The sequence below is a fragment of the Puntigrus tetrazona genome, chromosome 16 (assembly GCF_018831695.1).
Source record: "Puntigrus tetrazona isolate hp1 chromosome 16, ASM1883169v1, whole genome shotgun sequence".
Taxonomy (NCBI): Eukaryota; Metazoa; Chordata; class Actinopteri; order Cypriniformes; family Cyprinidae; genus Puntigrus; species Puntigrus tetrazona.
Window position 1 is genome coordinate 17,468,064 of NC_056714.1, and position 13,235 is coordinate 17,481,298.

The 13,235-nt window shown below is 37.6% G+C and overlaps 2 protein-coding genes across 2 annotated transcripts; both read left to right on the forward strand.

Annotated features, from left to right (window-relative positions):
- The first annotated feature begins 146 nt into the window (after positions 1 to 146).
- Positions 147 to 9,944, forward strand: trim33l (tripartite motif containing 33, like). Its single transcript, XM_043261529.1, has 17 exons — positions 147 to 502; positions 1,039 to 1,130; positions 1,658 to 1,796; positions 2,108 to 2,225; positions 2,467 to 2,583; positions 3,975 to 4,089; positions 4,724 to 4,867; positions 5,989 to 6,100; positions 6,193 to 7,715; positions 7,807 to 7,882; positions 7,963 to 8,005; positions 8,095 to 8,224; positions 8,320 to 8,525; positions 8,674 to 8,773; positions 8,926 to 8,994; positions 9,292 to 9,426; positions 9,548 to 9,944. Exons 1-17 carry the CDS (start codon positions 316 to 318, stop codon positions 9,785 to 9,787), a joined length of 3,546 nt encoding a protein of 1,181 aa, XP_043117464.1. The 5' UTR covers positions 147 to 315; the 3' UTR covers positions 9,788 to 9,944.
- Positions 9,945 to 10,594: 650 nt separating this feature from the next.
- On the forward strand, positions 10,595 to 13,140 carry zgc:171704 (uncharacterized protein LOC100124619 homolog). The gene is made up of 4 exons (XM_043261530.1): positions 10,595 to 10,756; positions 10,860 to 10,913; positions 11,012 to 11,088; positions 11,813 to 13,140. Exons 1-4 carry the CDS (start codon positions 10,642 to 10,644, stop codon positions 12,221 to 12,223), a joined length of 657 nt encoding a protein of 218 aa, XP_043117465.1. The 5' UTR covers positions 10,595 to 10,641; the 3' UTR covers positions 12,224 to 13,140.
- Positions 13,141 to 13,235: the final 95 nt, after the last annotated feature.

Here is a 13,235-nt window from a genome sequence, read left to right on the forward strand (position 1 = left end):
GCCGACATGAGAAAGTTTATAACGTTTATCCACACACGGAAAGGCTCAAAACAATAGGTGAAAGGAATTAAACAAATCGATAATCTGTGGCCCTATGTCTATCTCTCGTTGCAGTCCCACCCACCAAACGAGGAACTAATGAATATGTTTCCCCGCCCCGAGCTACACGAAAGTTTTACGAGCTGCATATTCAAAGATTTACCGTTAACGTTATATCTACGAACGATTACAAGCGTAGCGCGGCGAATTTCTCACGAGGCTTATCGAGATACACTTCGTCTGCTGTTTACATTAAATTATTCTCAAAAACCCCAGATGTTTGCCCCTGACGAAACCGGGCGTTCGGAGTCGCCTCATCCGGATTTACAAAGAACTGTTTGCGGATCCTGCGCTGTTTGCAAAGTGCATCTAAACTCCTTCGCAGAGCCCAAACTTCTGCCTTGCCTGCATATATTTTGTAATACTTGCCTTACAAAGACCTGCACGCATGGAGTTACTCACGGTGAGATCTCGCTTGTACCGTTCACTGTTTGACTTTTGGCTTCGACCCTACGATTATTTACAGAAAGGGTCTTAATGTTAACGTCCGTGGTCCGTTGCTGGGTTGTGTTTCCCATTAGAGGCCCGACGATGAACAGCTACGTTTTTCTTGTTCGCGTGTAAACCAAACATTGTATGTACTGTTTTTATAGAATATTGTAACATTAAACTGCTTTTTATGAACGCACAGCTTATTGACGTATTTCCTATCGATACAGGAAGTTTGAAGAAAAATAAACTTCTTTTTTTTTTTTTTTTTTTTTTTTTACCTGTACAATATTCTGATAAATATAAATGCTGCTTTCTTTAATGTCGTGAAGACATATTCTTTGGTGACGCAAACAAGGTGCTTACATTCTGGTTCTCTTATGTACTTGAATAAATGGCTTGTGGTTTCATCAAGGCTTTCTAATCAACACAGGGATGAGTAGTTGAAGTGTTTAGAAGTAATGAAGTGTTTTATTTTAGTCGGATGTTTCTGTTTCTTTCTTCATGTAGATTGTCCCTTATGCGCGCAGTCCTTCTGCTTGTCTGAGGTCACGGAGTGTGCCATTTTCGAAGACACCTCTAACAATAACAAGGTCCCCAAGGTAAGCGTACACAGATTATACGTGGAGAAAACTTCAAATAAAATGGTACTTTCAGTCCAGCCGCTGCTCTTTTTGAAGGTGGAGATGCCAAATCATGTGAAGGGCTGTGTGTATATATATATATATATATATATATATATATATATATATATATATATATATATATAACGATAAAAATATTTGAGTAACTGTATTAATATCCACACCAGAAATGCATCCCAATGTTTTGTTCATTATAAACACGTACTGTTATATAACTACCCAGGATCTTTACATTCATGTAGTTTCTGACTGGCTGTCAATGTTTTTACCATTCATCACTAAGTGGTGGCAAAAATACTGTTCCTCTTTGTCATGCTTATTTCACAGAATTAAAATGTTGATTTTTTTTATTTTATTTTTTATAACTTCATAGTTATCGTCCTTGGTGTAAAGGCGCTTAAACTGTTTCAAAGAATTCCAACACTGACATAAAGGAGGCATTTCCTCTTTGTCCTTCATTGTAAATGTTGAATCAATGTTTTCAGTGTGCCGGGTGTGAAGAGAGTGAGGTTAGCGGGTGGTGTGTCCAGTGTGAGGAGGCCCTGTGTTTGGACTGTACATCGGCTCATCGTAGGGTAAAAGTGACCCGGGACCATGAAGTCACACCCAAAAAACCTCCCACAGGTTAGATTTAAAGTCCCTGAGTGCTTCGGACTCACGCTGCTATTGTGGTGGAAATTCTATAGTAGCTATTATTTTTGGCCTCTTTTACTAATCACTTCATTAATTTCAATATCTGTCAATAAAGGTAGAAAATGTTTTTTCAGTACTTACTATAAAAAATATTATTTACACAAACTATACTGTTTTTGATTTAAGTAGTGCAAGGAAATCTCATGTAAGGTTAACACAGCGCATAAGCTGTGGCATTGATTAAATATATTTTCTGACACTATGAAAATCCTGTGCATTATAGCTGTTGTTTTTTTTTTCAGGTTGGACACAGAGAAGACGCTGTCCCTCACACACTCAGGAGAGCTTGAGGTTCTTCTGTCTCGTTTGTGAAGAGCTCACCTGTAAGGACTGTCAGCTGATCTCTCATAGAGGGCACAGGTATAGTCCACTTTACTTGCTTATTTGCATGTGAAGATTAAGCTTATCTATCTAGGTCTTTTTTTTTTTTTTTTTTTGCGTTTTGGATAATTATTTCCCATCTGTTTGCTTTGTGATACTGGGAGGAGTCAGAGCAAAAGAATGCGGCAGTTTCTCTAACATATATTTTGATATTCCTCCCCAACAATATTACCTTATCTCAGTTTCTATATCCTTGTTTTTCCATGTCCATCTCTGTTAGTTTTGTACAGCAGGAAGAAGCTGTGGGATCTCAAAGACAGCGGCTGCAGAGTTTTTTGGACTCAATCAGACATCAGAAAGAGACGGTCAGCAGCAGCTTGGTGCACCTAGAGGCAAGGTAACTGAATGCAGCCGTGTTGACTACAGTATGCAAGTAGAAGGAACAGTTTTTTTTTCTTAAAAGTCTTTTTCAATGGTCACATCATTGTTTTACCCATATTTCTTAAATGGTCAATGAAAATATTGTCATCATCAAATGGCATGAAATGGGTTGAAAATGGGTGAAGAGTAAATAAAATTGTAAAGCCTGAAATACTAATTTTTACTAATATGTTATCTGTGTATCCAAGATCCAATTGGTTTTATTATTATATTTTGTTCTTTATTAACATATGATGTAGTGGTACCTTTTATATGAAAACTCAAGGGGTTTTGTGAGATGCATGAGATGTTCGCACCAGAGATGTAAATTGGCATCCGTCAGTGATTGTCACTTGAGACGAATCTGAATACATAGTGTAAACACAGCCGTTTATTCAAAGGGACAGTGGTACACAGAAACACAAAAAACAGGGTGGGAACCAGGAGAGGTGGTAATGACAGATCAAAGCAGGCCCAGCAGTGAATACAGGAACAAATGACTTCACATCCTGATAACAGATGGTCTCTAGAAACATTACTGAAATTCACGTAAAAAAAAAGAAGGACAAAAAAGGAGTTAAAGGAAAAGTTAATAATACTTAATTAATGAAAATGTAATTATTTATCCACAACATATTGATTCACACACACACACACACACATATATATGCTAGAAATGAAAGAAAAAAATTGGCCAAGGCTGTCAAACAGACAAATCGGGACAATCCAGAGAGAAAACTCAGACCTCTTTATCACTTCTAAAGAATGCATGCCTTGGTAGAAAGTGGGTAAGAAGGACACCACATGTGCTCATAAATCCAGATTTTCAGTCACTTGTAAGATACGCACACATTTCAACTGCTATTACAAGCCATTTTGAGAACATGGTGAAGAAATATACTTTGTCTTGCAAATTATTTTATAAGTATCTACAAATAAGAAATTATTTAAGATAAAAAAAAAAATGCCGATATTCACATATATGGAAAATTACAGCTTTTAGTTAAGTAATTAAAAAAAGTAAGACGAAAATCGGCAGTGTTACAGGACTGGTTGGAGTTTTTTATGGAGATGACAGTATATAAGATTAAGAAATACAATGTACCTATAAAATAAAAACTGAACAATTACTGGGGAAAAATGTCTTTATAAAGGTAATGTTTATTTGTGCAATGTATTTGGTGAATTAAACAGAAAGAGATGATAATATCAATCACTCAGCATTCTTTTTAAACTATCATATCTCACTAAATATTTCACTACAGTATCAGTTAGTTTCTAGGAAATGCTCTAACATACAAAGTTGTATTCCAGTGGTTGCACTTTGCAGACATTTTCTGTTTTTTCTTGCTCTTGAATCTTGGTTAGGTTGCAGGAAATTACGAGTATAAAAGTGGCAGCAAAGAAGATGATGACCCGCATAGTCCACTCCATTTATCAGACTCTGGTTGTAAAAGCTGCACAGATGTTAAAGGAGGTAGAGGTAAGCATTTAGCGCTCAATAGTCCTCATTTGCTGAAGCAACACTACGTCATTTTATTTTTTAAATGGAAATCTAAATCATGAATATTTGACATAATTCAGACAATTTGCAATTTTCGATCTTTATCATTACAGTAATTCAGTCTCTTTCATCACAGCCTGACAAAACTTCACTTTACAGTTTTGAATAGGTTTATCTCTTTCATACAAAACTAACAACCAGAGGCAAGTGCTGAACCAATTGCGATGTTTGGTCCTGATGCTCCACCTGCTGCACCATCTAGTCATTGGTGATAAAACTATATATATAGTCTGAATAAAAGACAGCAGAAAAACATTCTGGAGATTTGCTCTGCAGAATTTGGCTTTATTCCCTTTGTAATAAAGTCTATCTTCTGGATTCAAAACCCCAAGACTTTGATAGCGATTCCTTTTCAGCGGCTGAAGCCACCACAGCAACAGGAAAATGCACTCCTATTTATATTCGTATACATACATCGGCCGATAATTTCCCATTATTAGTCACTTTTAAAAAGTCTAGTTTTGACTTTCCTATTTCAGGGCGAAATAAATGTAAACATTTTGAATTTCTATATATCCTCCAATCTATAAACATTGATTTGTTTGATTTTAAGGCCCTGTATATGGAGGAGGTGGGGTGTTTGTTGGAGAGGAAGACATCTCTGAACCGGTTGGAAGGCTGTCAGGACTACATAGCAGCTTTTATTGAAAAGGTCTTACACAAAGAGGGTCACTGTCTCCTGATCCACACAAAAAGAGTAAGCTGTTCTTTTTTTGCTTATGCCTTATGTATCATCAAAAAATCTAAACCTTGCTCTTCACATTCATACTGATTTCACTACAAGAACGAATGCAGCTTACGTCATACGTGAGAGGTCAGCCAGGAAGCTGGAACTCGACTCTCTCGTGAATAATCTTGCAGAATAAAACAAGCTCAGTCATATGTTTTAAGGTGACGTGCATACATTTGTATTTAGTAAGGTCAATAAATTTGAAAAAAATGGTCAATTGCACATTTAATTCTAAAATGAATACAGGTTCAATCTTCAGGTTGATGTAGAAACAGCATAAAGAATTTGTTTAGTTGCATCATTTTTTATGGCTGAAGGTGAGTAGCACTACCAGTGCTACTGATATCTCTATTAATTTTTTCCCTAATATTTAACCATAGATTATAGCCATTTGACATTATCTCAGTATAATTGACAGCTAGCAGTTTAAAAACTTAATTTAAGTGAACTTAAAACAATTTTTACCTGTGTTCTTCAGCAAGTAGAAAATATACAGAAATTGAACAAAGTTATAAATATTAAATTCTAAATTTAGTAATATTCTTTCTCTCATTCTTTGATTAACAGGTATTACAACAGCTGGGTTATTACTTTTAGAGCTGCTGCTTGTAGGAAATTATGAAATAGTGCGTGCACTTCAGTCTGCAATGTCACACGGACCTGATATGCATGCTCTTAGTTTTTATTTGTGCTTAAATATATAATGATTGCGCATGCATGCACTACAAGCACAATATAATGGCTGATAGGACAGGAAAATATATTTTTACCGACATATGGTTATTCTACTAAAGCTCCTTTGTTACCTGTACCATTTTCATACTCGTTTGGCTAGCTCTTGACACTAAGGTGAAGTAGAGTTTGTGAATGAAACTCTTTTGATATGGTCGTTAAGACATTCTGTGCCTAATTAAATGCAGTTCTTGTCAAGAAAAAAGAGACGGAAGCAGTCGTTGTGACAGAGAGGGTGGCCAACCCAAGCTCTATCTGTTACATCATTCTTTTACCATATTTGTGACTAAAACTGGCTGTCATTCAGATTTTAAGTTTCATTTAGCTCTCTGCTATATTTTTGGTTTCTGACTCAGATTGAGACCCAGGTGAACAAGCTTCTGTCCCAGAAGGCATGCACCCCTGAGAACATGATTGAACTGCATATTCAAATTCAGAATGAACTCTGTCAGCACATCATGAAATGTGGTAAACAAAATCTAAAATAAAAAAAGGTTGAATTGCACTTGATAAAAAAAAATCTATAAATTTAACATCTTTACCTTTTTTTTTCTGCCCAGGATTTTTGAAGATTAAAAAGGTTATTGTTCCATTTACCTCCCAGAGTACTGGTTCCACTTGTTTAAAATCGGAGTCTGTGAAAACCTTGAATCAAAATACCTTTGCCCCATATATTCCTCAGTCTGCTCCTAAAACTCACATGAATTCTTCTCCATCTGAAACACACAATATCTCTGAGTCAGCCAAATGTAGAAAGTCTTATTGCCCTACCTTGCAGGTCTCTCATACAGGCATACTCAACCATCCAATGCCAATTTCAGTCAACAACCAAACCCCCGTAACAGCTCATCCAATACCAGCCAACAACCAATCGTTCATACCAACTCATCCAGTGCCACCCAACAACCAAACTTCCATAACAATTCATCCAGTACAAGCCAACAATCAAACACTTGCACCAACTCATCCAATACCAGCCAGCATCCAAACACCCGTACTATTTAATCCAATGCCAGCGAACAACCAAACACCCCTACTTACTCATCAAATGCCAGTCAGTAACCAAAAACAACCAATTTCAGTCAACAACCAGACACCTGAAACAACTCATCCAAATCCAGCCAATAGCCAAACAATTGGACTAACTCATCCGATGCCTGCTGACAACCAGACACCTCTACTAGCTCATGAAATGCCACTCAACAACCAAACACACATACCAATTCAACTAATACCATCCAACAACCAAACACCTAAAACAACCAATTCTATACCAGCCAATACCCAAATACCTGTATCGACCCATTCAGTGCTAGCCAACAACCAAACACTCGTACCAACTTATCCAATACAAGCCAACACACAAATACCCATATTAGTTCATCCAATTACAGTCAACAACCAATCAACCATACTCACTCATTCTGTACCAGCTTACAACCAAACACTCATACTGACCCATCCATTACAAACCAATTTCCTGGGGCCTGGACATTCTTTATCTGCGCAACCAAATGTTCCATTAACTGTCCTTTCAACAATAAACACACTTTCTTTAAATGATGCTACTGCAATCTCTAATGTCCTTCCTGTAAACCCAATGCCTTCTACCCCCGTTGATGGCAACAACAGCCTACAGTCTAGAAGGGGCACATACAATAGCTCTAACCTCCCAGTCAAGGCCTTGGCTGATTCCGCCTGTGATCAGGATTCAGGTGTGAGCAGCACGAATTTCACCGATACGGATCATCTGGAGAGCAGCTTGCCCACCTCCCTTTTGTCAGAGGCAGCTCCCAGAGAACCTTCACCAGATCCTGGCCACTCCGCTGGCCCATCCATTATTCACCAAGACTCTCTTTCCACCCCCATCACCACCACAGAGAAATGTTTGAGTCAAGCTCAAGACTGTCAGTCATCCAGCAAGAACTACTCTGGACCACAACACTGGAGCACTGGCATGCCGACAACTTTCCGTCAGCTCGTGGAAGCAACGTGCATACCTGTCAGGTCAAAAGACAAACTGATCACAACACCTTCAGAGAATTCAACTCCTTGTAGCACATCAGAAGACCTTAATGGGGAGGTTGGTGAATGATTCTGAATGTTTCATTGAGTCATATGTAAGAGATCTGTGCTTTCAATGCTTTCATTCAAAAGCATTCTTTTCATACCAGAGGGCGACTCACAACAAGACTGTCCAAAGTACTTTTGACTACAGGGAGGCAACCAAAGAAGACAACAAATCTGCAGGTTATTTTCCTCTCAAAGTAATTCTCAAAAGAATACTCTTTATTTTTCTTACTCATTTCTCCCCCCCCCCTATCTTTTAGTCACCGTGGAACACCTCAGGAGACAAATCAAACAATGCAAGAGGTGGTCTTAATTTAATGTTTATAGTGAATTTTTAAAAACATTTTAATGGCCTTTTTTTTGACTGGACACCACTGTTTTCTGTTAAACAGGTCTCTACGTGTTTCTCTTGTGCGTCTGCCCATCTCTCTGCCTCCAAGTGGACAGCCACTCCCAGAGTTCCACCTTACTGCCGTTACCTCCACAGATTATATCTTAGTGCAGGAATCCCAGGGAGGACAGGTAAGGACAACACATATACGTCATATATACGCTATGTATGTTGTACTCCATGTTAGCACCACATCTGTTCACAATTGGGTCTTGCTTTTTCCCAGGTTAACCAGGTGTGGAGATGGTATGAAGATCCAATACCATCTGGATCCTCTTCTTGCTCTGTATCTCAAGACAGCGACAGCTCCCCGGCATCTGACGTGGAGTTCTGTGCCGTGTGTATGTCTGCAGGAGCTGCACTTCTTTGTGCAAAATGTGGATGTGCTTTTCACTTTGACTGTCACATCCCACCAATTCTCACAAAACCTTGGTGAGACCATAAGATAGTATCACTATATTTATAATGATTTGTGAATCATTAAGTACTAGTAGTGTTAATGGTTTTTAAGATGTTGGAGTTTGATAAGCTTATGCTTCGTCCTATATTTGAGTCTTGGTGTATTTCTTTTCTTTTGCAGTAAGGGTTGGGTGTGTTTGCTATGTCAGGATGTAAATGAGACACTCGTTTATGGCAGTGAGGAGATGAGGACACCTAGTCTGAGTCTGCAAGATCAAAGAGTAAGACACCACCGGCCTAAAATAATCTACATTTATTATTACTCTTTTTAAAGGGATGACTTAAGAGTATTATAGTTTAGCATGGTGTTATGTCACATTTTTTATTTGTTGTTCTAAAATGATACAAATGCAGTGTCATCCTTTCTGTTCAGAAGTGTGAGAAGCTTGTTTTTGGTCTCCTGTGTGATGAGAACAAGAGCCTGCTCTACAGCGCCACCAAGGTAAATGCAAATAATGATGATATTCCAATCTTCCAGTGATACTATTATTCCAGATAATTAAGTGAATAGTTCATGACTAATAAGAATGCATAGGAAAAGAGAAATTTGATTATAGCTTGTATTATGTTTTTTGAATTGTACTGTTTTTTTGTGCTGTTGGGAATTTTTTTTAAACATTATTGCTACACACTGAATACATGCAAGTGATTTATTTTATTTAACATTAGGATTTTTGAGTTTTTAAATAAATAGGTCCTGATTAAAATGACCTTATGAGCTGTGCTATTGCTTTTAAAGAATCACTCAAAAACAGCCGAATTTGAGATAATACTCGGCCGACTCCTGGGGAAACGGAAGCCGCCTTATCGGACTGCAGCTGAACTGGTGTCAGATGTTTGGACTCTCTTTGACCTCTTGATGATGAACTCTGAGGTAAATCACCGATCACATTCATGTGCTAAGCTTCTTGTTTGAAGAACTGCAAATGCATACCTAATTATAATTTAATTGAATGTTACATAATAACGAAATGCTATTTTTGTTATTTCCATAGAGGAAAAACTTGGTTGTCAAACTTCAAAAATCTTTCCAGCAACAGCTGAATGAATCGTTTGGGGAGAGTCTCCATGCTTCTCTCTTGAATCACTCCTGCAGCAAGGATTCAGAGACAGAGACTGAACGAGAGAAGCACAGAAACACGTTGAAACGCATGAGAGAGTTTTTCATGGCAAACTCCGGTACAGCAGCAAAGAAATCCTGCATTGATGAAGGGAACGAGGGAGACGGCTGTTAAACGCTGAAGTGCATCAGTCATTACTTGCTTTTTGAAATTTGCAAAAATACTTCTGTCTTCTGTTGTGAAGAGGGAACCAGATCATGTTCTATTTACTGGAGTAGATTTAGCTTTGCCTTTTAAGATGTGTAATAATAAACGTATTATTTCATTCAAACTCCAAAATATTTGTTTGTCTGGTCATCTTCCACGATCAATTTAAGATTGTGTGTTGCAACTTCTTAGTATTATTGGATGTTATGTAGCTGTTGTGCCAGCAGAGGGCGCGAGGATCCTTTGCTCTGTTTTTAATGTAACTTCTCAGTGGCTCTTACTATGCATGCAACAACTCCTAATAACCCTAAATATTAAATATTGGCGTGAAATTTGTCCAGCCCCGCACCAGTTTTTCTGCAATAATGGAATAATGACATAAAATGGCTGTTGTTTTCATTTTTTACTGTTTTGATTGTAAAGTGGGATTTTAATTTGACTAATAGTCTAATAAAGAAAGTCAAATTAAATGCATGTGTAAAAAGTAATTATAAATTGATTAACAAAAAAGGGTTGTTAACACGTTTGTTTCCGTGAACTGTGGGGATTTTCCAAAGACTTTCTCGGTTGGCGAATCTTTAGGGTCGGTCTGAGTTAACTGTCGTCGAAAAAACCCCCAACTTTTTCTTGTTGACGCAAATAGCACGGGGCTGCTTGATAGGACCAGTTTTGGGCGTTTTTTTTTAATGAGAACAGGCGCGCTTATTTGATTGGTTTGAAGTCGACTTAACTTCTGTAAACCCCACCCAATGTCTTTATATAAAGTAGAAGGTGTAGCTCACGCCAAACGCTCGAGACATTCACAGGGTTAACTAGGTGAAATGGTTGTTCTGGTCAAACAAAGTCCTCAGCTGGGCAGCAAAGCGATGGATGGAAATCAGCACAAAGTCGAGGCCAATGTTCTGCTGCTTGGAGCAGAAAATGTTGGAAAGTCAGGTGAGCGCACACCCGACTTTGATGGAACAGGATTCTGTCATGTTTATATGATCTATTTGTTAAGCTTGCACATAATAATAATAATAAATGTATTTGTTTGCAGCCCTCACTGTGCGGTTTCTCACCAGAAGGTTCATCGGAGAATATGGGGATATCGGTACGTCGATTGACATTTGCTTTACTACCATTCATAACGCTATGTGTTATTTATGAACGAGTTGTATTTATTAATTTCATTATGCTCTTTTTTTTCAGAATCAATATACAGTCATATTGACAAAACAGATGGCCGAGATGTAGCCTTAAACATTTGGGACTCCCTGTATCCACAGGTACGACTTATTTTCATTGAAATGTTTCTGCTTCGACATTAAAATGTAGGGAGAGAGCAAATTGTGTTTGAATGTCAATAAGGTTTGTAAGGTTTCAGTAATAATGTTTTATTCTTTGACTCATCCTGGCTTGGTCAAAAATAGTCCACTTGATTTGGAAAGATTTTAGTTTAGTCCAAATTTAGTTTTAGTAAAACTTTGTGTATAATTAATTTTCTTAAATCATTTATAAGTATTCAGCATGGAAAAACCTAAGCTAGCATGAAGAAACAAATAACATAAGAAAAATATGGTTTGTGAGTATTTGAAGTTGATTGTTTATTTGTCGTAAATTAGTAGATTATTTATCATTTATATCTTTATAAAAACCATATTAATATTAGGCTATAATTTTTTATATATATAAAATTATATATTATACATACAATTAATTGAATAAATGTTTATTGAATAAATATTTCTCATAAGCCAAAATATTTTAGAAGTTAAAGAAGTATTCTTAAATATGTGAAATGTGTTTTATTGACTAATAAAATTGTGCCTATGATTTGGAGAGTGAAAAAGCATACATATCATATTGAATTTTATACTTAATGTATAAGGGGATTGGGCATGATTTAATTGCTTTTTATCATATTTAATTGTGCAGAAAACGTACATTAAAATTCATTTATACAGTTTTATTTTTATGTGATTTTTGACCTTCTGACTCTGTCTCCTCCAGAGCTGCGAAACAACCGAATCTATCAGTGACAAGCAGCTGCAGTGGGCAGACGGTGTGATCCTGGTCTACAGCATCTGCGATCGCTCCAGCTTTGAGGTGGTCCGACAACAGGTGCAGCTCATCCGGCGGACCAGGAAGCTGTCTGCCTCTGCCCCGATTATCATCGTGGGGAACAAGCGAGACCTGCTCCATCAGAGAGCCGTGTCGAGCGAGGAGGGCAGACTCTTCGCCCTTTCGGCAGACTGCGGCTTCTTCGAGATCTCGGCGGCTGAAACCTACCACGGTGTGCTGCTGGTTTTTCACGAAATCCTGGGCCTCATCAAGGAGTCCAGAGCACTTAAAAGGGGGATGGTCGGAATCAAGGGTATAGTGAGAAGCGTGTCTGCCGTGTTTGGAAAGAAACGAGAGTGATGAACCGTCGAAGATGATGAGCAAGATGAAGATATGAGGCCCCTGGCAGCCTAGCATCTAAATAGCTGAGAAGAGGACCCCGGCCGATGGGTTTTTGTGGCCGAAGGGAGCCACTTTTTAACCTTCATGGATGGTGGAAGGAAAAAGAATAAGAAAGCATGTTAGAAGTTGAGAGCCCAGGTTTATGGTGAAGAAAAGTAGATGAAGTTTGTTACAGCAAGGCGCTAAAAGGTGTGCTGAAGATAAGTGATCCTGGGATTTGATGCAAGTTGGTTAGTGGCTACGTGTATCAAATGAATTGAGAGACGGCCCAGATCTGATGTAGTCTTTGTCATTTCTCACAGAATGATCATTCAGCTCTGAACAGATGATTTAGACAAATTCGAGTGAGCTTCTGCTTTGGATTACAGATGCTTGAAATGTAGAGATGGACTTTATCTTCCCTAAATTGTTCCTTTAAGTCTCCACTGACATTTCGATGTGAATTATTAAATGTGGCAATTGAGACTGTGTAGTAAAATGTATATATTTTATGTATATATTGTAATTTCCGTAACCTGTTTCTTGGTTGGTGAAATGTTGTATACATGCTACTCAAGTAAAGACACATTCACACCAAGAATGATAACTGTAACTATAAAGCACAGTTATAATGATAGTGCCACAAACAATTGCTAATGAAATCTAAAACCATTGACATCCAATAAGCTTGTTGTCCTTTGGCGTGTATGCCAAAATGGTTACTGTTAAAGTTATCATAATCGTTTCTTGGTGTGAATAGCCTAACGAAATGACATGTTGTTGTTCAGTCTTACACTTTTGTGTATATAAACACAATGTAATTTAGTTGAAGACCTCCTTTGAGATGTTTTTAATGCTTGTATCTAAAAGATTTTTCAATAAAGTGAAAAAACGTACATTGTTATTTTTATCTATATATTTACTTTTATTTATTTTATATTTGCTTTATTGAACATTTAGACTGATTACTACTAATCCATACACGTACTAA